We start from the raw sequence: 25,768 nt of genomic DNA, 5'->3' as shown, positions 1-25,768 counted from the left end.
TTAATCTATTAAACTCACTGAAGATGAATACATGAACTAAAAGCTGGATTGTAGACATTTTTTATAAGCATATTTGTGAGCCTGCCTCTTTGTTATTAAATTCAATATAATTTCAGATTTTTCTATAACTTTTCTTCTGGTTAACTTAGAAAGTGAGCTATTATTGTTACAGGTTAGTTTTCTAAACTACAAAAAAGCAACTGTTAGGGATGCTCAAATATGAAAAATTGGACTGATATTGATATCTGATAGTAACACCGGTATTATGCCAGATTTACCAATATTTCATTTTAGAATTTTTTTTTATCCGATTACTCGATTAATCGTAAGAATAATCGATAGATTACTTGATTACTAAAATATTCGTTTACAACAGCCCTAGTGATACTGCAGCTTAATTGGAGCTCCTCCTAATTTGGGTTGATTGACAACTAGGTAAAAAAAAAAAAAGAAAAAAAAAAAAAAAAAAAGTAAAATCCAGAAACTTCTCTCAGATGTGCTTTGTGGAAAAATGTTGATCAAAGCTGTGAGACTTCCTCCTTTTATCAGGATAAACAAGGTGTCGGTAAGCCTGTCGTGATAAACGATGAATCAATTAATTGCACAATAAATGTTGATGTTGTTTCCACATATCATCTCAGATGTCTGCTGGATTTTTGGTTGCACTGCGTCAGCTGTTTGGGATTCCCCTCCATAATTTCCCCTCAGAAATGCAGAGGAGAATCCACGCTTTCTGATTGGCTACCTGTCACATTCAGTTAAGCTCCTGGTAGGGGAAAACCCCTGATTTAGATAGGAGAGGCCACGATGATCTACCTTAACACACCACACACCACTGGATGATCGGTTACGAAATCATCAGCGAGAATCTTAGATCGGCCAACGATCTAAGATTGTCATAAGGAGAAAATAGGGGCAAAAAATTGTGTAGTATGAACTACTGCATTAGGTAATCAGATGTGCCAATCTTCTCTATTTAAGTCTACTGATTACTGAAGGGCAATATAGTATACAGACTTCATAATCTGCACTCTTTTGGTTGAATGCAGTATTTGTTTCCACTTTGGCTTTATATTGTTTAGTTTTTATTCAAGTACGTTTTTTGTTAATGGAGACTGAGAATCCATTTTATTTTTGTTTTTGGTTGTTTTGTTTAGTTCATCAGTTCCAGTGTTGTGTTCTTTTGAGAATAAAGTGTATCTATCTATGGCAGAAAATCGCATGCATTATTAGTCATTTCCATTAAATCAGTGTCAAAAGGTCTTGAAACAATATTATCCTTTTATAGACAATTAATCATCCAGCAAAATTTGTTATCGTGACAGGCCTAGGTGTCGGTCAATGAAAGGTGGTGACAACTCTTCAGTAACTTCACACAAAAAACAGCAAACCAATTCAGTGTGTTACCCTGCAACCTTGGATGGCTGAGGGTAATGTATAGATTAATGATCTTCCCTCAACGTGTGATGCTGTGGTATGAGAAAGACGAGACACACATTGAGTTCCCGTCACATTCAACCAGAAGATTTCTTCTTCTTCTGTGTTACAAACACACTTCATATACAACATACATCAGATATCGCATACTTCAGGCATCACATACTTCAGTAGAGAATCATTAGCTTCATTCTATCAGAAATGCCTGTAATATGCCTTTAAACCAAACAATCATTCTTTTAACATGCTCCATTTAGCATTATGAATTCCATCAAATTACAACATTAATTCACAAATAGATTTAGTTCTCTAAACCATATTAATTTTGTAGTTAGTGGTTTAAATTCAATACTTTGTCCTCTTTTCTGAGACCTTTTGTATTTAACTATCAAAATAAAATATATAAAATGGCTTTTAAGTATTTTAATAGCTTTTTCCATTTTTAATCAACACAAATAAAATATACTTTAACATTTAAGCATATTAGCTTTTAACAATATCCATTGTTACAATAGGACAATAATGTTGTTCTATTGCAACAATATTGCAATATTTTTAAATAATTGTTACATAAACAAATATTCTTAAAATAAAACTGAAAAAGGCGCAATGCTCCTTTAATACAGTGCCTCTGTACTCAGCTTCACATATGTCCTAAAGATATGGTTTATCTTGTTTTTCAACAAACCCATAAAAAGCATCACATAAAATACAATAACGAAACCAAAATAATGTCTTTTGAGTGAGAACTCTCTCAAAAAGTGCAAAACACAAGTTCAAATAAACTCCGCAGTCCTTCATCTAGCTCCTCAGCTATGTCACACTAGAAGTCCGCTAGCATTAGCTCCAATTAGCCCTCAGAACAAGTCCCGTTTTTGTACACGATAACAATCACAAAACGAACACTGTGACTCATTAGTTGACATTCGATTCAAGAACCTTTTCAACTCTAACAAGAGTACTAATATATATGCATAAAACCATATTTCTACTGACCTGTGATATGAGAAAGACGAGACACACGTTGAGTTTTCGTCACATTCAACCGGAAGATTTATTCGTCTTGCGTGCTAAATCTTCTCTGTGCCACCAACGCGGCAGCGACCCTAGCGGTTGTGTGTGGAAGTGCATATGCATAGTGCTAACTGAAATAACAATAAAGAACTAATGACAACGAGAAATTAAAGATACGAAATTAAAAATTATGTTGGGGTGCCTATTTTCTTAATTACTGTGCTTTATTTTTTTTTACTAATAACTTGTTTTTCACCCGTCTACGTGTGCTCAGCTGAGAGATGAGAATAATTTGCTTATTTTGAAAAGTTTATTTCATTATCTAAATTCACAAAATGAAAAATATTTTTATACATTAAATACACACAAACCAGTGTTTTCAAGCCTTCATTTTTGTTTATTATGATGATTTTCCCCTTGTAGCTAATGAAAGTACAATATTTAAAATTTGAATATTTTATCAGACCAATAAGAAACATTTAAATAGAAAATGTGAGCTAAGTTAATGGAATAGGTAAGTAAACGACAGCTGTTAGTCAGTGAAGGAAGTTTAAAGGGATTCATGTGAAGACAAGACCCTAGTTCAGTAGTTTGTAAAAGTTGTATGCTTGCAGTAGATCTTATTATTTTGTGTTCATTTCACCCAGCTCTCTTTACTTCACTTCATCTATTTGAAAGTTAGTTTTAAATATATGTAACTAATATTAACTTTTATGCTATTGTTGCCTTCCAAAGTATTTTATACGATTTAAGCATATTCAACATTATAACAGGTTAGTAGATCCTGAGGAAAATGTAATAAATTATAATTTATTGTAGAAATCATTTTCAACTTCAGATGTCAGGCTGTTATTTACTTTGCATTAAACTTGCTAAGACATCAAAAGAGAAAAATACTGTGAGAGAGCCCAGTTTCCAGTTGTTCTGGCATGTTCTGACTTTTAATAAATATTTCTTTAACAAATACTTGACCACAGTTTATTGCTGCACTATACTATAGAGAAACCTATACAATATTTTCCAAATACATTTGGGTATTATATGTTTTAACAAATTTTCTTTTGCTGATTTTAACAGAAGATGCATCCGTCCTTTGCGAAAAAGGGAGATGCAGTCAAATTACGTGTTGTTTTCCAACTGCGGTTCAGGTGTAAGAGATTGATTCATCTTTGTTTGAACAAATTAAACATTTCCCTAATATTAAACATAATTTAAGACAAATCACAAACAACCAATTCCATTCAAAATAGTTTTTTAAATGACATAAGCTAAAATACTCCTTGACTCTTTGGGAATATTGCTCCTCAGAGTTTTCTTTTCCATGGATGTCATCAGAAAAGTCTGCTGAAAAGCTTTAAATAGAGAGACAGGATCAGCAGGTGCAACTGCAGGGTTACCTCACTTGAAGGAATCAAGGTTCTGTTCGAGGCAAAAAGATGATCTCTACAAATAACATACAGAAGAATTAGTTCACTTGTTAAATATTCTAGAAATATTTTGAACTATTTCTTTTGTGATTGCCAAGCTTACTGCTGAACTGAGGTGGTTTTTATTGTGGCTTTTTAATTCCAACTGAAGGTCTGTTTCATTTTAATTCTCTTTAACATTTTTTCCCCTTTCTTTGTATAAATGATCAAATACAGAAACGTTACAAATGTGAAAGAGTTTATGATCATTGGCTTCCCTGGACTTCCACCAGAGTACTATGGCATAGTATCGTTTGTTCTCTTACTTGTTTTTATTGCTATTGTATTTGGAAATGTTTTTATTCTAGCTGTCATCATATGTGAGCGGACTCTCCACAAGCCAACGTACATGATCTTTTTAAACCTTGCAATGACAGACCTGTTCTTTGGCATTGTAACACTCCCAAAAATCATCGCCAGATATTGGTGGAATGATATGATGTGCTCGTTTGGAGTTTGCTTTGCACAGATGTATTTTGTTCACTCTCTGGGAGTGATTCACTCGTTAATTTTGCTGATGATGGCTTTGGATCGCTTTGTTGCTGTTTGTTTTCCATTCAAATATCCAGTTTTATTTACAAACAAAAACATTTCTATTTGTTGCGGCTTGTGCTGGTTTCTGACTTTTATACAGATGATGGGACTTGTGCTACATGCCCTGACGTTGCCCTACTGTGACCTTAATACCATCATGCAGTGCTACTGTGATCATAATTCCATCACCAAGCTGGGATGTGGGGATGATGTTGCATATGTAAAAATTGTTGCATTTGCAAATGCTATGATCACTCTCTTGGTTCCTTTAACATTTATAATTATTTCTTACTTTTCTATCATTATGGCTGTTGTGAAAATGTCTGTCTCTGGGAGGGATTACAAATTCCTGTCTACATGTGCCCCTCAACTCTTCATTACCTGTCTATATTACATGCCAAGATGTATTGTATATATCACTGATAATTTGGGAATCAAATTTAGTCTTGATGCTCGTATTATCATTACAATGTTGTACAGCCTCATACCTGCAGCCGTCAACCCTGTGATATACTGCTTGAAAACTATGGAAATCAAAAACGCTTTGACCCAGAGATTCAGTAATAGGAAAATAAATCTTGCATTTCAAAATGAGACCAAACTTGTGATGAGTAAACACATATAGATTTGCTACATAAAGTTGAATGTTGGTTTTAGTTCATTAATTTTCTTTTTGTTTGTTTGCTTATAAGTTATAAAAGTTAAATTCTTTAGATGATTTAAAGACAGATCTTCTTTTTTTCTGAAATTAAAACTTTGTGCTATTATTAATTATCTATGTTCTTTTAAAATATGCTTTTCTAGTTGATTATGTCAGCAGTACATTTCATAAGGTTCTGATGTAATTTGGCCTCGTTGTACATCAGATGAATTGACTGAAATGAGAATACTGTCTGCTCCAATGTTCTGATTGTAAAGATTTATATATGTATTAAATATTTTTCTTTTCTGCAGGAATGAGTTCTGTCTCACATTTCCTCGCATGGTTTAATTAAAACTCTCTTTGATTTAACCACTAGATGGAGTTAAACTGGCAATATGCTTTTCAAAAAGTCCAGATTCACAATACATTTAGCCCTTTTTGCATTAACCTGGAGACTTGTGATAGACCTACAGCCTTTCCAGGGTTTACCCACCTCTGTGCTTTATTGAACCAATGAAAATACAGATTTAAGTAAATGTGCTTCTTTTAGAAATTATGGAGTAACAGCTGAAACAGCTGTATTAGATTAAAATTAGTGTTTTCTATAACTAGCAGTTTTCTGCTTTGACATTTGTGTTTGATATTTAGTCACTGTTTCTAATGTAATCACAAGGATTATGTTGTACACTAATGTAACAACGATAAAAAACTTTTTTATCACTGGATTTCCAGGTCTTGTGCCAAAGTATTATGGCCCCGTTTCAGCTACGCTTTTCCTGCTTTATTTGGCTACAGCAGCTGGAAACATTTTTATTTTAGTCTTTGTTAGATATGAAAGGTCTCTTCACAAACCCTCATATGTCATCTTTTGCCACTTGGCACTAAGTGACGTAATGTTTGGAACAGTAACGCTACCAAAGACAATATCTTTATATTGATTTAATGACAGAATTGTATCATTTTACAGTTGTTTTGCCCAAATGTACTTTGTTCACTTTTTAGGAGCAACTCATTCTTTCATTCTGATGGTGATGGCGCTGGATCGCTTCATTGCAATTCGTTCTCCTCTGCGCTACAATTCACTTTTCACAAATACGACTGTTTCTGCGCTTTGTGGAATATCATGGTTTATGCCGATTTCGTGGATGTTTGGCGTAGTTTTTGATGCTCTGAGTCTACCTTTTTGTAATTCAAATATCATTGTTCACTGCTACTGTGACCATTTATCAATAATTAACCTTGGATGTGAGAATATACGAAGTTCAACAGTTCTGGGATTGAGTCTTGCCATGTTCAGCTTGTTGATACCTCTGGGATTTATTGTTCTGTCCTATTTTATAATCATCTTTTCTCTTTTGAAAATATTGTCCTCTAAAGGACGCATTAGGGCTTGGTCGACTTGCACACCTCAGCTAATGATCATCTGCCTTTATTATCTGCCAAGGTGCTTTGTTTACTTGGCTAACTTTGTAGGATACACGTTCAATGCTTCAGTTCGAATTGTTGTTGTAATGCTGTATAGTCTTTTACCTGCTCTTGTCAACCCGATAATATACTGCTTCAAAACAAAGGACATCAAAGAAAGCTTAAAAATGAAGCTTTTTACCAAATGAACTAATATAGCAACAAAGGCTGGTTAAATTTTAACAGAAGAAGACAGCAGAACAAAGACTTTTTACAGATGTAGCTGGGAGACTGAAAGAGCTCTACTTACTTCAGTCAAGTTGAAGTTTTATTTTGTCAAAAGGATTTCCTTTAATGAAAATTTAACTCTTGATTTTTGCTTTTATTCTATTTATTTAGTCTGTTGTCATTTTATAAAATGTATTAACCCTAAAATAAACCATATATAGATAATTTCAACTGCAAATTGTAAAGTGAATTTATTATTTCTATTTCTCTTTATAACTTTGTTTAACATGTATGAACAATAAATCTACATGTGGTTAAAAACTATATTCAGGTGGTAGAAATATATTATGAGTGCAAAATTTCTCAAGACAACAATAGTGTCAAATTAATGGAGGTTTTATTTTTTTCCAGGGTCAGATTTTTACAGATACATGTCACATGGTTGAAAAATTAAAATAGTTTGTCAGAACCCAGTTTCCAGTTGTTATTGCATGTTCTGACTTTTGCTAAATATTTCTTTAACAAATACTTGACCACAGTTTATTGCTGCAGTATACTACAGAGAAACATACACAATATTTCCAAATACATTGGGTAATATATGTTTTAACAAATTTTCTTTTGCTGATTTTAACAGAAGATATATCTGTTCTTTTGAGAAAACAGAAAAATTAAGTGTTGTTTTCCAACTGCGGTTCAGGTGTAAGAGATTGCTTCATCTTTGTTTGAACAAATTAAACGTTTCCTTAATATTACAGAGATTTTGACAAATCACAAACAACCAATTCCATTCAAAATAGTTTTTTAAATGACATATGCTTGAAGATGTTGACTCTTTGGGAATATTGCTCCTCAGAGTTTTCTTTTCCATGGACGTCATCAGAAAAGTCTGCTGAGAAGCTTTAAATAGAAACACAGGATCAGCAGGTGCAACTGCAGGGTTACATCACCTGAAGGAATCAAGGTTCTGTTTGAGGCAAAAGATGATCTCTACAAATAACATACAGAGGAATTAGTTCACTTGTAGAATATTCTAGAAAGAAAAACAAACTATTTATTTTGTGATTGCCAAGCTTACTGCTGAACTGAAGTGGTTTTTATTGTGGCTTTTTAATTCCAACTGAAGGTCTGTTTCATTTTAATTCTGTTTAACATTTTTTCCCTTCTTTGTATAAATGATCAAATACAGAAACGTTACAAATGTGAAAGAGTTTATGATCGTTGGCTTCCCTGGACTTCCACCAGAGTACTATGGCATAGTATCGTTTGTTCTCTTACTTGTTTTTATTGCTATTGTATTTGGAAATGTTTTTATTCTAGCTGTCATCATATGTGAGCGGACTCTCCACAAGCCAACATACATGATCTTTTTAAACCTTGCAATGACAGACCTGTTCTTTGGCATTGTAACACTCCCAAAGATCATCGCCAGATATTGGTGGAATGATATGATGTGCTCGTTTGGAGTTTGCTTTGCACAGATGTATTTTGTTCACTCTCTGGGAGCGATTCAGTCGTTAATTTTGCTGATGATGGCTTTGGATCGCTTTGTTGCTGTTTGTTTTCCATTCAAATATCCAGTTTTATTTACAAACAAAAACATTTCTATTTGTTGCAGCTTGTGCTGGTTTCTGACTTTTATACGGATTATGGGACTTGTGCTACATGCCCTGACGTTGCCCTACTGTGACCTTAATACCATCATGCAGTGCTACTGTGATCATATTTCCATCACCAAGCTGGCATGTGGGGATGATGTTGCATATGTAAAAATGGTTGCATTTGCAAATGCTATGATCACTCTCTTAGTTCCTTTAACATTTGTAATTATTTCTTACTTTTCTATCATTATGGCTGTTGTGAAAATGTCTGCCTCTGGGAGGGATTACAAATTCCTGTCTACATGTGCCCCTCAACTCTTCATTACCTGTCTATATTACGTGCCAAGATGTATTGTATATATCACTGATAATTTGGGAATCAAATTTAGCCTTGATGTTCGTATTGTTATAACAATGTTGTACAGCCTCATACCTCCAGCCGTCAACCCTGTGATATACTGCTTGAAAACGATGGAAATCAAAAATGCTTTGACCCAGAGATTCAATAATAGGAAAATAAATCTTGCATTTCAAAATGAGACCAAACTTGTGATGAGTAAACACACATAGATTTGCTACATAAAGTTGAATGTTGGTTTTAGTTCATTAATTTATTTTTGTTTGTTTGCTTATAAGTTATAAAAGTTATATTCTTTAGATGATTTAAAGACAGATCTTCTTTTTTTCTTAAATTTAAACTTTGTGCTATTATTAATTATCTATGTTCTTCTAAAATATGCTTTTCTAGTTGATTATGTCAGCAGTACATTTCATAAGGTTCTGATGTAATTTGGCCTCGTTGTACGTCAGATGAATTGACTGAAATGAGAATACTGTCTGCTCCAATGTTCTGATTGTAAAGATTTTTATATGTATTAAATATTTTTCTTTTCTGCAGGAATGAGTTCTGTCTCACATTGCCTCGCATGGTTTAATTAAAACTCTCCTTGATTTAACCACTAGATGGAGTTAAACTGGCAATATGCTTTTCAAAAAGTCCAGATTCACAATACATTTAGCCCTTTTTACATTAACCTGGAGACTTGTGATAGACCTACAGCCTGTCCAGGGTTTATCCCACCTCTGTGCTTTATTGAACCAATGAAAATACAGATTTAAGTAAATGTGCTTCTTTTAGAAATTATGGAGTAACAGCTGAAACAGCTATATTAGATTAAAATTAGTGTTTTCTATAACTAGCAGTTTTCAGCTTTGACATTTGTGTTTGATATTTAGTCACTGTTTCTACTGTTGTAATCACAAGGAATATGTTGTACACTAATGTAACAACGATAAAAAACTTTTTTATCACTGGATTTCCAGGTCTTGTGCCAAAGTATTATGGCCCCGTTTCAGCTACACTTTTCCTGCTTTATTTAGCTACAGCAGCTGGAAACATTTTTATTTTAGTCTTTGTTAGATATGAAAGGTCTCTTCACAAACCCTCATATGTCATCTTTTGCCACTTGGCACTAAGTGATGTAATGTTTGGAACAGTAACGCTACCAAAGACAATATCTTTATATTGGTTTAATGACAGAATTGTATCATTTTACAGTTGTTTTGCCCAAATGTACTTTGTTCACTTTTTAGGAGCAACTCATTCTTTCATTCTGATGGTGATGGCGCTGGATCGCTTCATTGCAATTTGTTCTCCTCTGCGCTACAATTCACTTTTCACAAATACGACTGTTTCTGCGCTTTGTGGAATATCATGGTTTATGCCGATTTCGTGGATGTTTGGCGTAGTTTTTGATGCTTTGAGTCTACCTTTTTGTAATTCAAATATCATTGTTCACTGCTACTGTGACCATTTATCAATAATTAACCTTGGATGTGAGAATATACAAAGTTCAACAGTTCTGGGATTGAGTCTTGCCATGTTCAGCTTGTTGTTACCTCTGGGATTTATTGTTCTGTCCTATTTTATAATCATCTTTTCTCTTTTGAAAATATCGTCCTCTAAAGGACGCATTAGGGCTTGGTCGACTTGCACACCTCAGCTAATGATCATCTGCCTTTATTATCTGCCAAGGTGCTTTGTTTACTTGGCTAACTTTGTAGGATACACGTTCAATGCTTCAGTTCGAATTGTTGTTGTAATGCTGTATAGTCTTTTACCTGCTCTTGTCAACCCCATAATATACTGCTTCAAAACAAAGGACATCAAAGAAAGCTTAAAAATAAAGCTTTTTACCAAATGAACTAATATAGTGTTACGGCCCTGGGCCTTGTGGGCTGTTTTGCAGGTGTCTTGGTGTCCGTTGTTTTGCTCCTCCCCTTTGCAGGTGACTCGGATCTGGTGATTGGGCGTGCAGAGTATTTTAACCTGGCTGTCCCCGACTTCAGTGTCGCTGGTCGCCCGCAGCGTCCACTCTGCTGTTGGAGATGTTTGGTGGCCCGGCTTCAGTTTCCCTTTTGTTGCACCTTTGATTTTGTCTTTGTTTTGGCACTACAACATCTCCATATGCATTCATACAACACATCCAAGCATTTACATTACACCACTGATGCTGATTTCCACAATCCATGGTGGTTTTGTTAATAAAGACTTATTTTTGTGCACTTTAACCACGGCATGGTTCATGTTTTTGTTACGACCCTGAGCCAGTCGTAACAATAGCAACAAAGGCTGGTTAAATTTTAACAGAAGAAGACAGCAGAACAAAGACTTTTTACAGATGTAGCTGGGAGACTGAAAGAGCTCTACTTACTTCAGTCAAGTTGAAGTTTTATTTTGTCAAAAGGATTTGCTTTAATGAAAATTTAACTCTTGATTTTTGCTTTTATTCTATTTTTTTAGTCTGTTGTCAATTTATAAAATGTATTAACCCTAAAATAAACCATATATAGATAATTTCAACTGCAAATTGTAAAGTGAATTTATTATTTCTATTTCTCTTTATAACTTTGTTTAACATGTATGAACAATAAATCTACTTGTAGTTAAAAACTATATTCAGGTGGTAGAAATATATTATGAGTGCAAAATTTCTCAGGACAATAGTGTCAAATTAATGGAGGTTTTATTTTTTCCAGGGTCAGATTTTTACAGATACATAGCACATGATTGAAAAATTAAGATAGTTTCCAGTTGTTCTGGCATGTTCCAACTTTTAATAAATAATTTTATGAGAAATACTTGACCACAGTTTATTGCTGCACTATACTACAGAGAAACATACACAATATTTCCAAATACATTTGGGTAATATATGTTTTAACAAATTTTCTTTTGCTGATTTTAACAGAAGATACATCTGTTCTTTTGAGAAAACAGAAAAATTAAGTGTTTTCCAACTGCTGTTGAGGCATAAGAGATTGATTCATCTTTGAACAAATTAAACGTTTTGACAAATCACAAACAACCAATTCCATTCAAAACAGTTTTTTAAATGACATATGCTTGAAGATGTTGACTCTTTGGGAATATTGCTCCTCAGAGTTTTCTTTTCCATGGACGTCATCAGAAAAGTCTGCTGAAAAGCTTTAAATAGAAACATAGGATCAGCAGGTGCAACTGCAGGGTTACATCACTTGAAGGAATCAAGGTTCTGTTCGAGGCAAAAAGATGATCTCTACAAATAACATACAGAGGAATTAGTTCAGTTGTAGAATATTCTAGAAAGAAAAACAAACTATTTCTTTTGTGATTGCCAAGCTTACTGCTGAACTGAAGTGGTTTTTATTGTGGCATTTTAATTCCAACTGAAGGTCTGTTTCATTTTAATTCTGTTTAACATTTTTTCCCCCTTTCGTTGTATAAATGATCAAATACAGAAACGTTACAAATGTGAAAGAGTTTATGATCATTGGCTTCCCTGGACTTCCACCAGAGTACTATGGCATAGTATCGTTTGTTCTCTTACTTGTTTTTATTGCTATTGTATTCGGAAATGTTTTTATTCTAGCTGTCATCATTTGTGAGCGGACTCTCCACAAGCCAACGTACATGATCTTTTTAAACCTTGCAATGACAGACCTGTTCTTTGGCATTGTAACACTCCCAAAGATCATCGCCAGATATTGGTGGAATGATATGATGTGCTCGTTTGGAGTTTGCTTTGCACAGATGTATTTTGTTCACTCTCTGGGAGCGATTCAGTCGTTAATTTTGCTGATGATGGCTTTGGATCGCTTTGTTGCTGTTTGTTTTCCATTCAAATATCCAGTTTTATTTACAAACAAAAACATTTCTATTTGTTGCAGCTTGTGCTGGTTTCTGACTTTTATACGGATTATGGGACTTGTGCTACTTGCCCTGACGTTGCCCTACTGTGACCTTAATACCATCATGCAGTGCTACTGTGATCATATTTCCATCACCAAGCTGGCATGTGGGGATGATGTTGCATATGTAAAAATGGTTGCATTTGCAAATGCTATGATCACTCTCTTGGTTCCTTTAACATTTATAATTATTTCTTACTTTTCTATCATTATGGCTGTTGTGAAAATGTCTGCCTCTGGGAGGGATTACAAATTCCTGTCCACATGTGCCCCTCAACTCTTCATTACCTGTCTATATTATGTGCCAAGATGTATTTTATATATTACTGATACTTTGGGAATCAAATTTAGCCCTGATGTTCGTATTGTTATAACAATGTTGTACAGCCTCATACCTCCAGCAGTCAACCCTGTGATATACTGCTTGAAAACGATGGAAATCAAAAACGCTTTGACCCAGAGATTCAGCAATAGGAAAATAAATCTTGCATTTCAAATGAGACCAAACTTGTGACGAGCAAACACATATAGATTTGCTACATAAGTTTTTTTTTTGTTGTTGTTTGTTTGCTTATAAGTTATACAAGGAGTTTGGCAGGTAGCACATACATCCTGTGTTTAGCTAAATTATTTTAAAAAAGAAACAAGAAAACCATTTGCAAACATAAAAAATGTTTTAAATGTAAAGACTGAACGTGAATATGCTTTAGATGATTTAAAGACAGATCTTTTTTTCATGAAATTAAAACATTAATTCTCTATGTCCTTTTAAAATATGCTTTTGTGGTTGATTATGTAAGCAGTGCATTTCATAAGGTTCTGATGTAATTTGGCCTCGTTGTACGTCAGATGAATTGACTGAAATGAGAATACTGTCTGCTCCAATGTTCTGACTGTAAAGATTTATATATGTATTAAATTTTTTTCTTTTCTGCAGGAATGAGTTCTGTCTCACATTGCCTCGCATGGTTTAATTAAAGCTCTCCTTGAATTCACCACTAGATGGAGTTAAACTGGCAATATGCTTTTCAAAAAGTCCAGATTCACAATATATGTAACACTTTTTACATTAAACCGGAGTCTTGTGATAGACCTACAGCCTGTCCAGGGTTTATCCCACCTCTGTGTTTTATTGAACCAACGAGATTACAGATTTAAGTAAATGTGCTTGTTTTAGGATTTATGGAGTAACAGCTGAAACATTGTATTAGATTACAATTAAACAATATAATATTTGGATATTCTCATAACATATAAAAAAAAAAAAAACTGCCGTGCAAGAATGGCTTCTTATGGCTTTCTTTCACACAAAGAACATTTATGTAGAGTTTTTGGTGTAGAGAATTACATTTTCTCAGTGACGTGCTTTATTTTCGGCTGATAAACTACAAAAAGTATCTGGTTTCTACTCCATTTGAATACTGAGATACGCAAATTAGTTTGTCGTGGACATTAACATTTTAATACAATGAAAGCCAACAACACATACAGGAGTCACATATTTCTCAAAAATGATTTCATTTAAGTTTTATCAGAAAAGCTTTCAAGATAAAATCCTCATCACTCTACTGGATATCATTGCATTGAGCAGCATGAGCTCATTGTGTATACCACACACAAATCTCTATACAGCTGCTACTCAAGTATCACAATAATAACCCAGTAATATCTCTATATATCATGCAGAACAGTCCAAACAACTTGTCTGAGCTGATGAAGACTCATTCACCTTGGGATGCTGAAAACCTGAAAACAGAATGTGATACTGAATAATTTGGTTTATAATATGCTGCCAGTCAGGGGGGTCGGGGGGGGGGGCACTCATCAAGCATCATGTTTTCTATCACAGACAGATGATCCCTAAATAAAGGAAAAAATACAGTAAGACTGCATGTATAGGGCAAGAGAAAATAATATAACCCATTTTGATATAGTTGAACGCTGGATTACATATCTTAACAATGCACTATTCAGAATGGGAATGTAATAAAAGCAAAAGATGAAAGAGGTGGAAGGATTTCATATTTCATAAAATCAGCAGCTTGGAAGATGCAGATTACAAAAAGAAAACAACTTATTTGCGATTGACCAGAAAGACAACTTTGTCCTAGATAATTAAATACAGTAGAAAATTATAGTGAATCAGATATCAACTACTTCATCTGCTCTGACCTTTCAAATAATTTCTTCCTCATCACTTTGCATATCACCGCTGTGACTGAACTCCATGGGCATACCTGCAATGTCCTCAAACACTGCAGCGTAGCTTCCAAAAGTCAGGAGCACATTTACATTTTTTTCCCATTGTTCAAACATAGCAAAGGGATCCGTCTTGGAAATATCCTGACTTAAAGTGGAGGAGGATGTTAGTTCAAAGACATCCTGGCTTATTCTGCACTCTGATGGGAATGGCTGCTCATGCCTATATGTTTTGCCAGTAATGATGTTAAAGTGGTCATAGTCAGACTCAGAGCAAGTAAACGTGCTGTCTGTTTCACAGTCAGATGAGGTCTCTGTTGTCATCGTGGACTCTAGGGGTTCAGGCTCTAAAAGCGCTTGATGTGAAAAAGCTGGCTCAGGAGGAGCATTCAGTTTGCTAATTTCTTCGAAGCTAAGTGGCTGCATTGGCTCCAGGAGCTCTGGCTGTGGGAACTCTTTTGTACGACAGGACATATTCTGCCTCTGCTGCTCTGCGTCAAGCTGACACGATGACTGTTTGTGAAATGAGGAAATATTTTGATGCTTTGGAGGGCATTTCTGTTCACCAGGATTGTCTTTCTTTGAATTACCTAGCAGCCTCCTCAGATCCCCCCACTGGTTTGAATCACTTTTAAGACGTTTCGTGCTGCATAAATGCTTGTGCCAGCTGAGCCTTGGTGAGTTGTTGTCAGAATTAAATGCACTACAGATGCTGCCGATCTCGTAATACTCCAGCTCACTCGGAAGCATCAGCTGTCCGTAACTATTAAGCTTCTCATCTGACTGACATGGACTTATTCGATCAAGACGTTTCCCTTTTGAGGTTGAAAGTCCAGCTTTCGGCAACTGATTGCCATCAAAACAAATAGTTGGGTTTTCAGTTTCTTGCCCTGTTTCATGTGTAAGGTTCTCATTTTTAACAACTGAATCCCGCTGTTTCAGTCTGTACAGAACTGCAAACATGCATACAATCACCAGGATGGAGATCAGAGGGAGAACCACCGCTATAATCCAAAAAGGCCTGCTGTGCTGTTTCTCTGAGCACTCTTCACTGACAGTGGAAATGCAGATATCACAAAAATGATTGGAGACATTCTGCAGACACATGCATGGCCTGTCCCGCGTTGCAGGTCTGCACGGCCTCCGGTTCTGACAATCTGAAAGACATGTTCTCAAAAAGGTGGTCTCTTCAGTGCATGGTGAGAAGAGGCAGACACCTGGAGAGCTGCAGCTGGACTGCGGGAGAGTCGAACTCGGCCAGACCTCCACCATTAAACTGTGTCCGCTGAAGGGCAGAATTTGACCGCTGACGTTCAGATACTCCACACATCCACTAAATCCTGTGACCACAAGAACGTTCAGAGACGTCAGGTTGACTCTAGAAAAGCCTCTCTTGAAACAATACTGGCAACTTCATTAAGTGTACCTGCTCAACTGTCTAACACAAAAAACAACTCAAAATCTTTTGCAAAGAGAAGCATCAAAATGGAAAGATTTAAATGATTTTGAGCATATCATGGCTGACAGTGTAAAATGACAAAAAAAAAAGCATTTTATGGCTTTACATTGAATTTCTTACCTTTAGTTGTATATATCAAATATAACTTAAAAGATATTTGAATGCATTTTGATGCATTAAAATTCGCCTCAAAAACATGGAAAATACTGGATCTTCAATCCAGTATCGATCAATCAATCAATCAATCAATCAATCAATCAATCAATCAATCAATCAATCAAATTATATTTGTATAGCACATTTCAGCAGCAAGGCATTTCAAACTGACAAATCTGTAGAAACTGTGTGAGCTACTATATCAATATTGATCAAAATCTCTGGAGGATTTTTCTGACACCTAGTTGAATTTGTGAAACTAAGGCATAAGACTAGTCAGGAATAAAAAGGAGTCCAACTTGATACTGGCAAGAAATCACTGTTTATATAATGAAGAAATCACTGTTAAAAAAAAAAAACAAACAAAAAAAAAACAATCAAAAAACAACCTAATAAGTCATAGGATTACCTGACTGTTGGAGCTTTCTTTGTCTTGGTGGAGCAGCAGCAAGAATGATCTTTTCCAAACTAAAAAGTCTTAAGTCCATGTTTTGTTGGGTAATGTTCAAGACCATTTTGTCATCAACATACAGTGAATTGTTACTCCCACTGGTCGATAAGGACAGGATGTGCCAAAGACCATCAGCAACTAACAGCTCAACTGTAAACTCTGACATATGTCCTAAAGGATCAATGGAAGTGAACACAGGTTGTCCGTCTCTTACCTGAAAATAAATTAAAAACGATTGTCAGAGTTTTTAATATACTCAGACATATCATGTCCATATATTAAATATACTTTTTACAAACCATCAACACAACATGTCCTTTTCCAAGAATAAAGAGCAGGGTTCCATCTTCTTTCGTTTTGAACTTGACAGTAATGACAGTTTGCATTGTTGTGTCTTCCTGCTTTGCACCATCCTGCAGGTCTCTAAGCAGAAGGTCTCTCTTAAATCGCTCCTTAATGACATACTCAATGTAATCAATCCCCTTGAAGTGTAATACAAGTTCTTCAGATATTTCTGTTTCAAAAAGGTAAGAAAACATATTCAGTCCCAACATTGCGCAAAGAAAAATCTAACATGCAGTAACTCCACATTAGCTCTATCCAGCTATCAGACTTAATGAAGAGACAAACTCTATAAATTATTGTCAGGATCTCTTTGTCACTTTACAAATACAGTTTACCTTTATTTTTTCCTTGATCAAATCCTTAAGACATTAATGGCAATCCTAGTATTTTTTATCTGCTCATTTGTTTTGTAGAGAAGCCTCTCTTCTTTGAATTTGAACTTGAATACTCTTAAAGTATCTTTTTGACAGATAAACCCTAGTTCAGTCAAATTTACATTCCTATTTCTGCAGGTGGCATCTTAAGATCTTAAAAATATGAAGATATGACCTTGCTGTATTGCTAAAGTATTTGTTTGATTCCCAATAAATATAATGTGTCCGAAGTATTCTTAGGTAAATAAGGCTTTGCAATAATAAATTATGGGTTTTAAATTTAAATATTGATAATTAATTGTGTCAAACCTTGAAAATGTCTGTGGCTAAAGCGATAGATTGCTTATTAGAAGAAATGTATTATTCCTAAGGGAAATACATAGTGCAAACATAGTCGACTAAGGTTTAAGTTGTCTTAGACTTGTATGTATCCTAAACCTGCACCTGATTGGCTCTTAAGTCCCATCTGACTTAGTTACCCCAAAAAGAAATAGTTTTCATCAATATCATACTACAAGACGGTCAGAAAGGTTTTCATCCTGTCTAACTGTAGATGGAGTGCTGAACTAGTCCCAGTTCAAATGAAGTTGAAATTTGTCAGCTAATAGTCATTACACCACGGTGAATCTGTCAGCTAAATCTAATAAGCTCTCTCTTTTTTTGCTTTATATTTCTAGTTCGGTCCCACTGAAACCCAGACTCATGACCAAACAACCAATATCTCTGCCTGAATTGACAGCCAGCCTGACCCAGTTGCTCTCACCCAGAGCAACCTTGCATCTTAAATGGCAAATAGACTGAATTACTACAGCGCTTCTCCAGTCATAGAGTTTTACAATCTGCTGTGGCTCCAAATCCACAGCAGATTGTCTTGGAACAATCCCCCGAAGACGCTCTGTGGAGGATTTGCTATTGTGTGATGAATTATAATATGAATTCTTGATGGTTAATAGCTGTGATTGACAGTACAGTACTCAGATTCATTTTGTTAAATTGCTAGTTTCAGTGTTTATTGTAAATAAATAATAATTTAAAGGATTTCATAGAAATCTCGTGGATTTTTTTTTTGAGTAACAGAAAATAGAGTTAGTGGTAGGATTCATCTTACAGAATGATTTTTGACAGATAATGGACGTGATTAATTTATGAACATTGTTAAATAGCATTTAATAGCTTAAAACTGTTACACTGGTTTTTAAGAAAATATTGTTGGTTGGCTTGTCAATCCACTTCTCCATATTTACTTATGTATTTATTTACCTGTATCACAGTTTCTTCCTCTAAAGGGAGTTTTGCACTCACAAACATATTCAGACCAAAGGTCATGACACACGCCCCCATTCTTGCATGGGGAGCTGTTGCATCCTGACACTGCTGCTCGAGGACACCTTTGTTAAAGGGAAAAATAGAACATGTTGCTTGAGAATAATTCAAACACATTCCAACAAAATGTAAAAAATAAATAAATGTGTAGCATCATAATTGCAAATTTGGTGGTAAATTTATAATATCTTAAATGCATGAAACACTACCTGTTGAATACATTATAAGTTGCAAGGCCAGAAGAAGGTCTCAGCAAGATGCCATTTATCTGAATATTTCGAATGCACCCAACAAAGTCATGTGTTTTTATAGGACTTGGATGTTGCAAAATTACTTCCAGGCTTCTCAGTCCTCCAAATGTCATATTTGTGTTTCCAACGTCAAGAGTCCTAAGAGATGCAAAGATGAAAAGAAATTAAGAAATTATTTACTCAGGTTAAGGTTGTTCAGATAAGGCTGAAAATGACAAAAATTGTCATCTGTAAGAATTCACTTATGGGCACCTCTCTGAGATAGTGCCATCAAACTCTGAAAAACAAAGTCCATTGTTCACAACATCTGTACAGTTGTCCACAAGCAAAGTCCCCATCTGTTAAAAAATATACAGATCCACGTGAATATTTTAATCAACTTATGACTGGTCAACATTGTGTAGATAGCTATAGCTCACATTCCCAATCCTTCTGACAGTAACGCTGTGAAAATGTCCATCTGCAACTTGCTTATGCGTCTGCAACTTTACAGGTCCGGAGCCAAGGTCATAAGAGAGTTGGACTCTGCTGTCAAGTATCTCCAGTGCAAAAAACTCCCTGCTGGATAATGTTCCTGAATTGTACAGGAGTAGGGAGTCCCTCTGCACTGTTGCAAACTCAAAATAAATTAAATTAGTCCTGCGATCCAGTGGGGGAAACTCCACAAAGGACATTTCTTCAAAGCCATAACTGGGTTCCTCACAATGGACACCACTGACTCCTGAAAAGAAAATAAATTGCAGTAACTTGATCATAAAATCGACATACTTAGTAATTTGATGAAGTTATTTAATGTTTTTAAAAACAGATATTTTGGTGCTAAGGTACAATAATACTAAAAACTACTTTTAGCATGCCTAAAATATCTTTGTAGACCTAGATTGCGTAGTGATCAGATTGTGTTTAACAGTGTTAAATACGCAATGCAGAAGCATTATTTTTGGTCATACAAATGACTGTGATCTTGGAACGTAGTAATAACATAAAACACTTATTCTTCTATGGAAATAACATTTGTATGAGAATATTACTAAAATGATCTATTTTTACATCTGCAAATGCATATTTTTAAAACGCAGTTAGTGACATTTATTGTTATCAAGATTGGATATGTTTGATGATCAATGAATAAAGGAAGCAAAAAATAAGACATGCTTCTGTTCTAATAATGAAGTAAAGGATTAGAATTCATTGGTCATTGTAAAAATAGATCAAAGGATTGATTATCTGAAAAGAATGAAGCTTTCAACTAACAAAAGATAAAATATCAGAAGAATATCAGAAGAAAACATGTCAATTTCGATATAAAACCTTGTTGTTACGAAGCAATAGCTGTTATTAGTAAATAGTAATCTGTGAGCTTTTACTAACTCACATTTCTTTCTTGTTTCTATAACAATCTCCTATTTTGCATCATGTGCCTTTATGTTTTTTCTTACCAAAGGGACAGATACAGAGGAATCCTGTTTGTAGGTTAATGCATCTTCCCTGAAAACATGGTGTAGACCTGCAGTGATCTTTGAGCTGTTCACACCGTTCTCCTGCAAACATAGGTAAACATACTTTTTGCAAGGATTCTGGTTAAGGTTAGTACAATGAAACATGTTGAAGCGTGTTTTTGTGATCAATTCTACCTTCAAATCCAGGTGCACACTGGCAGTGGTATCCCTCCTGTGACTGAATACACGTCCCACCATTTTGGCACTTCACCTTAAGGCACTCGTCCACATCAGCCGAGCAGACTGAGCCAGAGAAGCCACTCTGACAGTGACAGCGGAAACTTCCTGCAGTGTTTTCACATGTGCTGTTGTTCTGACAAGGATTCGCCTCACATTCATCAATGTCATCTTCACAGAGTGAACCGCTGAACCCGACCGAACAGGTACAATTAAAAATCTCTTTCTGTGGCGACACAAAGATGACAGCCATGCTTTCCAGGACAGCAACCTCCTGGCTGATGTAAATGTTTTTGTTGCATGTGGCCCCGTTCTGACAGGGGCTCATGAGGCATGGATCACTGGTGATGTGAGAAATTGTCATATTGCTTTGGGACTCCAGTAACTTCTTATGCCCAGCAGATATACTACTTGCTACCTCTCTGCTTAGATATTGCCCATTGTAGTTTTTCACTGCTGCAAGTAGTAGTATCTCCATGCCAATATGTTTGATTCCAAAAACATGAGTCTTTGAAGCCTGCAGGTTGAACAGACTATCCAAGGCTTTCACAAACCGCAAATACCTATTGGTCAAGAAGTTTTCCATTGAACGTGAGGCCACGTAGAAAAAAATACAACTGTCCACAGATGCATTTGTAAAACCTTTGTAGTTCACATAGATACTGTTATTTACTGGAAAATGAACTTGATCTGTAGCTTCAACTGTGACATTGAATGTGGCCTCGCCCTGAAAGGGGGATGACCATAGCTCACATGTACCATTGGGTATCATGAACATGTTAATCGGGCCACTTCTAATGGAACAGAGGAATGCATCAGACTCATCATGATCCTCAGGATGCACATTGCCTATCATGCCGCCATTAAAAGAACTGCCAAAATATTTCACCTCAATAAAGATGTTTCGTGGTAACGGGGGGTTATCGTTTTCATCTTCCACCCTAATGTGGAGTGTTGTTGTTGAAGACAGTGGTAGAGGAAACCCTGCATCTTTTACCACCACCAGTAATCGATATTCAGAGACAAGCTCCCGATCAACAACACGTCTGGTGAGTAAAACTCCATCCGGAGTGAGAATAAAAGCACTTTCTGCTGACAAATTTGATAGCCAAAAAGTAAAAGGACCTTGATTTGGAGGTAAATCAATATCAAATGCATTTAATCTGGCAACTATGGTTCCTTCAGGTTGATTTTCCTTCACTTGAATCTTGTTTGTCACGAGTTGGGGGGCGTTGTCATTAACATCAACTATGTTCACAATGACGTTTGTTGTCCCAGTGGCTGGGGGAGAACCATGATCGGTGGCTGTGACAGTGAGATTGTAAACTGGCCAGCGTTCCCTGTCAAGATCAGAGTTTACTAACACAATGCCATTAAGTGGATCAATGGAGAAAGAGGAGTTTGTGTTTCCGTCTACAATCCTAAAGATGAATCGATCCCAATTCAGTGCAGAGTCCTGGTCCAAAGCACTTACAGTTAACACAGATGTCCCAGTTGGGGTGTCTTCTTTAACATCTGCCACGTACCATGTGGATGTGAACAAGGGTGCATCGTTAGTCTCAATCACATTAATATTGACAGACGTCTCAGCTATGTCTGTTCCATGAATAACACCAGAGTTTTTTGCCAAGACTTTCAAAATTACTTTACTGTTTCCTTGATCCCTCAAACTACGACTTGTATATATCTCTCCAGAAAGTGGGTCAATGTCAAAGCCAAAATTTTTGCCATGGCCAAACATTAGATAAAACACCTCACCTTCAGGACCACTGTCGTTATCAGTGGCCGTCACTTTTCCTATTGACGTTCCAACAGGAACATTTTTGTATACTGAAAAGCTAAAACTTTCTTTTGTGAAGGTTGGGCTAAATTCATTGAGGTCCAGGATGTGGATGATAACATGAGCCAAACCAAACAAGTTGTGTCTGGCGGTGTTTGAAGCTTTGACTGTTAAATCAAACATCTGCTGTTGCTCGTAATCAAAGATATCCAAAGTAGTGATACTCCCATTTCTTGAATCGATTGCAAATTTATCAAAACTGCCAGCAATAAAAGAGTAGGATATTTGTGCATTTACTCCTGAGTCGATATCGGTGGCCTTTATATCTAGAACCTTTGTTCTGACTTTTGAATTTTCAGGCACTGTTGTGGTATACTCTGACAATGAAAAGACAGGTGGATTGTCATTTACATCCACAACAATCAGAGTTACATTCATCCAGGCAGATTTAGCTATCCATCCACCATCTGTTGCTTTGATTTGCAGATTATATCTGGTTTCTTTTTCAAAGTCAAGCTCTCTGGTAAGTGTTAGCAGCCCAGAGAATTCGCCAATGGAGACTGGAAAATATTGATTTTCAGGACTAATGAGGTATTTAATTACACCATTGGGACCGTAATCCCCATCTTCTGCTTGAATTTTCCCAGCCACTGATCCAACAGGCAAGTCTTCAGGGACAGAGAACGTGACTTCTGGTTCACTGAACCTGGGAGAAAAGTGATTTTTCCCAGTAATTACAAAGGTGATTTCAGTCTCAGAGATCAAAGGAGGAAAGTCCTGATCTTTGGCCACAACTAATAACGTAAGTGACTCATTTTGACGTTCTTCTAAAGTTTGACTTAAAAATAACTTTCCATTATCAGCTTGAATCCAGAAGAAATCAGAAGCATTGCCTCCACTGACGTTATATTTAATATAATCACCGCTATTGACGTCTAGATCTGTTGCAGTAAACTTGGCCACTTCAGTTCCCACCAATAGGTCATATGGAATGGAAACCAGTGCTGGAGAAGGCAAAAACTTTGGAGGGTGGAGGTTCAGTTGTTCTAATCTCACTGTAACAGTAGTGTTACTGTGCAGAGGAATGCTGCCACAATCAAATGCAACAATTGTGAAGTTATAGATTTCAAAAGTAGAATTATGTAAAAGGAGTGGCTGCTTTGAAAAAACATCTCCAGAAGAAGCGTCTACCCAAAATAATTCATTTGGAGGTTCAACAACATAGACAATCTCACTGTTTTGTTCAATATCTGTGTCTGTTGCAAAGACCTGCAAAACAAAAATCTCTAAATGTTTTGTTTCTGGGATAGCAACTGAATACAAATTGCTAGAAAATACTGGTCGGTTATCATTGAAATCTAAAACAAAGATACTGACATCAGTGCTAACACTCCATGCTGAATCATTTGCATTTACTTTCAAGACATAATGGTCCTGTGCCTCCCTGTCCAGAGACCTTCTAATAAAGATGCAGCCAGTGGTGGATTCGATGTCAAAAGGGAGATCCTGATTTTGGTCAGGTATGTAATAATTAATTACTGCATTAGAATCAACGTCATCATCAGTTGAGGTTATCTGCAGAACTGTGTGCCCTATCGGAGCATTTTCAGAGACTTCTGCAAGATGTATCTGAGAGAATCGAGGTGCATTATCATTCCTGTCCAAAACAGAAATGATTACTGTTGCTTGGTCTGTATGAAGGGGGTTGTCAGGTTCTGCAGCCTCAACTGTTAAATTAAAAAAGGGAATGCTTTCTCGATCTAAACTTACAATGGTGCTTACCAAACCATTTTCAGGGTCAAGTGTAAAAAACTCATCATTATTTCCTTCTGTTATGTTGTACCATACTGTGCTGTAATTGGGAGAATCCGCATCGAGAGCAAGAACATCACAAACTCCAGATGGTGGGGAATTTTCATAAACCTCACACCTGTATTCAGCCTGGGTAAACTTGGGAAAATTATCATTTACATCAGTGATGTTTATGTGAATTTCTAAAAATGATGAAAATGGAGGCGAACCAGAGTCTCTGGCTTCTATCAGCAAAGAAAATTCCTTTTTGCTTTCATAATCCAGTGGGTTCTCAACTGTCAGTGCTCCACCTAATTGGTCTAGGTGAAACATCTCTTCAAAGTTTCCAGAAGGAAGATAAAAAGAGACAGGTTCAGCTCTGATGCTTGCTGCAGAAATAACAGCTACTACTGTTCCCACTGGCTCGTCCTCAAAGAGAGAATAACTCAGAACATCCACATTCATCTCTGGGAAGTCAGAAATGTTGTGAAACCTGATACTGATAGTAGTGATGTCAAATTTTGGGTTTTCTCCAGCGTCTTCTACATACACGTTGATGACAATATCATCCGTGCTCTGCAGTAAGCTTGAAGTGAATACTGTGCCGCTGTTCGGATCAATCAAAAACAGGTCTGAACTTTGTCCATATAAAGAGTATTGCAGCTCTGCATTCATGTCAGTGTCTTCATCGATTGCTCTCACTGCACAAACAACTGAGCCTGTGGAAAAATACCAACAAAATATGTAAATTTTGCTCTCAGTCTCAACAGTGTCACCTTCAATGTCACAAGGAAGCAAAGCATCTCACCTGGAGGAAACTCTGTGGGCACATAAGCCACAAAGGGGCTGTCCAGAAACTGAGGCCAGTGATCATTGATATCACCAACCAGGACATTAACAAGTACAGAGCTTGACAGCGGCTGTGTGGGATGCATATCCGTGCCAATCACTGTCAGCGTGTAAAAGGCTACAGTCTCCCTGTCCAAGAAATCAGTGGTAAGCAGTTCTCCGAACGTTTCCTCAATAGCAAATGGCACATTGTGGTTTTCCATGAAATACCTAATTTAAAGAAAAAGTAAAACATTTTTTAGTATACAGTGACATCCGAAACAGTTATGCTTTTAAACCTTTTCCACATTTTGTCAAGTTACAGCTCCAAACTTCATTGTATTTTATTAGGGTTTTTATGTGACAGATTATTGAAAGGTGGAGAGAAAATGATGAATGTTTGGTAACACTTTATTTAAAATGGGTTGAATAAGACTGACATGACACTGTCATAAACATGACATAACACCTGTCATGAACATGAATAAGCCTTCATGAATATTTATGACTGTTGTCATAAAGTGACATTCGGTAAATTATGACCTTTTTAATACAAAGTTGACATTATTCAAAATGTC

The 25,768-nt window shown here is 36.0% G+C and overlaps 5 protein-coding genes and 1 pseudogene across 5 annotated transcripts; 5 read left to right on the top strand and 1 right to left on the bottom strand.

The window, feature by feature from the left end:
- Positions 1–4,004: 4,004 nt before the first annotated feature.
- LOC148155767 (olfactory receptor 2AT4-like) lies at positions 4,005–5,076 on the top strand. The gene has a single exon (XM_088012113.1). The coding sequence runs from the start codon at positions 4,081–4,083 to the stop codon at positions 5,074–5,076; it is 996 nt and encodes a 331-aa protein (XP_087868239.1). The 5' UTR covers positions 4,005–4,080.
- A 695-nt stretch (positions 5,077–5,771) lies between these two features.
- Positions 5,772–6,707, top strand: LOC148155766 (olfactory receptor 52N5-like; annotated as a pseudogene).
- A 1,194-nt stretch (positions 6,708–7,901) lies between these two features.
- On the top strand, positions 7,902–8,897 carry LOC148155765 (olfactory receptor 2AT4-like). Its single transcript, XM_088012112.1, has one exon. It carries the CDS (start codon positions 7,902–7,904, stop codon positions 8,895–8,897), a length of 996 nt encoding a protein of 331 aa, XP_087868238.1.
- A 698-nt stretch (positions 8,898–9,595) lies between these two features.
- On the top strand, positions 9,596–10,531 carry LOC106921047 (olfactory receptor 52N5-like). The gene has a single exon (XM_088012166.1). The coding sequence runs from the start codon at positions 9,596–9,598 to the stop codon at positions 10,529–10,531; it is 936 nt and encodes a 311-aa protein (XP_087868292.1).
- Positions 10,532–11,982: 1,451 nt separating this feature from the next.
- Positions 11,983–13,071, top strand: LOC106921049 (olfactory receptor 1E16-like). Its single transcript, XM_014992478.2, has one exon. The coding sequence runs from the start codon at positions 12,094–12,096 to the stop codon at positions 13,069–13,071; it is 978 nt and encodes a 325-aa protein (XP_014847964.2). The 5' UTR covers positions 11,983–12,093.
- A 1,501-nt stretch (positions 13,072–14,572) lies between these two features.
- On the bottom strand, positions 14,573–25,414 carry LOC106921046 (protocadherin Fat 4-like). Its single transcript, XM_088012165.1, has 10 exons — positions 25,171–25,414; positions 20,750–25,081; positions 20,555–20,656; positions 19,535–19,836; positions 19,368–19,453; positions 19,074–19,253; positions 18,802–18,929; positions 17,122–17,336; positions 16,781–17,036; positions 14,573–16,096 (listed from the first exon to the last, which is right to left on the bottom strand). Exons 1-10 carry the CDS (start codon positions 25,412–25,414, stop codon positions 14,733–14,735), a joined length of 7,209 nt encoding a protein of 2,402 aa, XP_087868291.1. The 3' UTR covers positions 14,573–14,732.
- Positions 25,415–25,768: the final 354 nt, after the last annotated feature.

Source organism: Poecilia mexicana, unplaced genomic scaffold (assembly GCF_051168715.1).
Source record: "Poecilia mexicana isolate PSO_F unplaced genomic scaffold, ASM5116871v1 scaffold_13, whole genome shotgun sequence".
Lineage (NCBI taxonomy): Eukaryota > Metazoa > Chordata > Actinopteri > Cyprinodontiformes > Poeciliidae > Poecilia > Poecilia mexicana.
The sequence above is the reverse complement of the archived record's forward strand: the minus strand, read 5'-3'. Positions and strand labels throughout refer to the sequence as shown.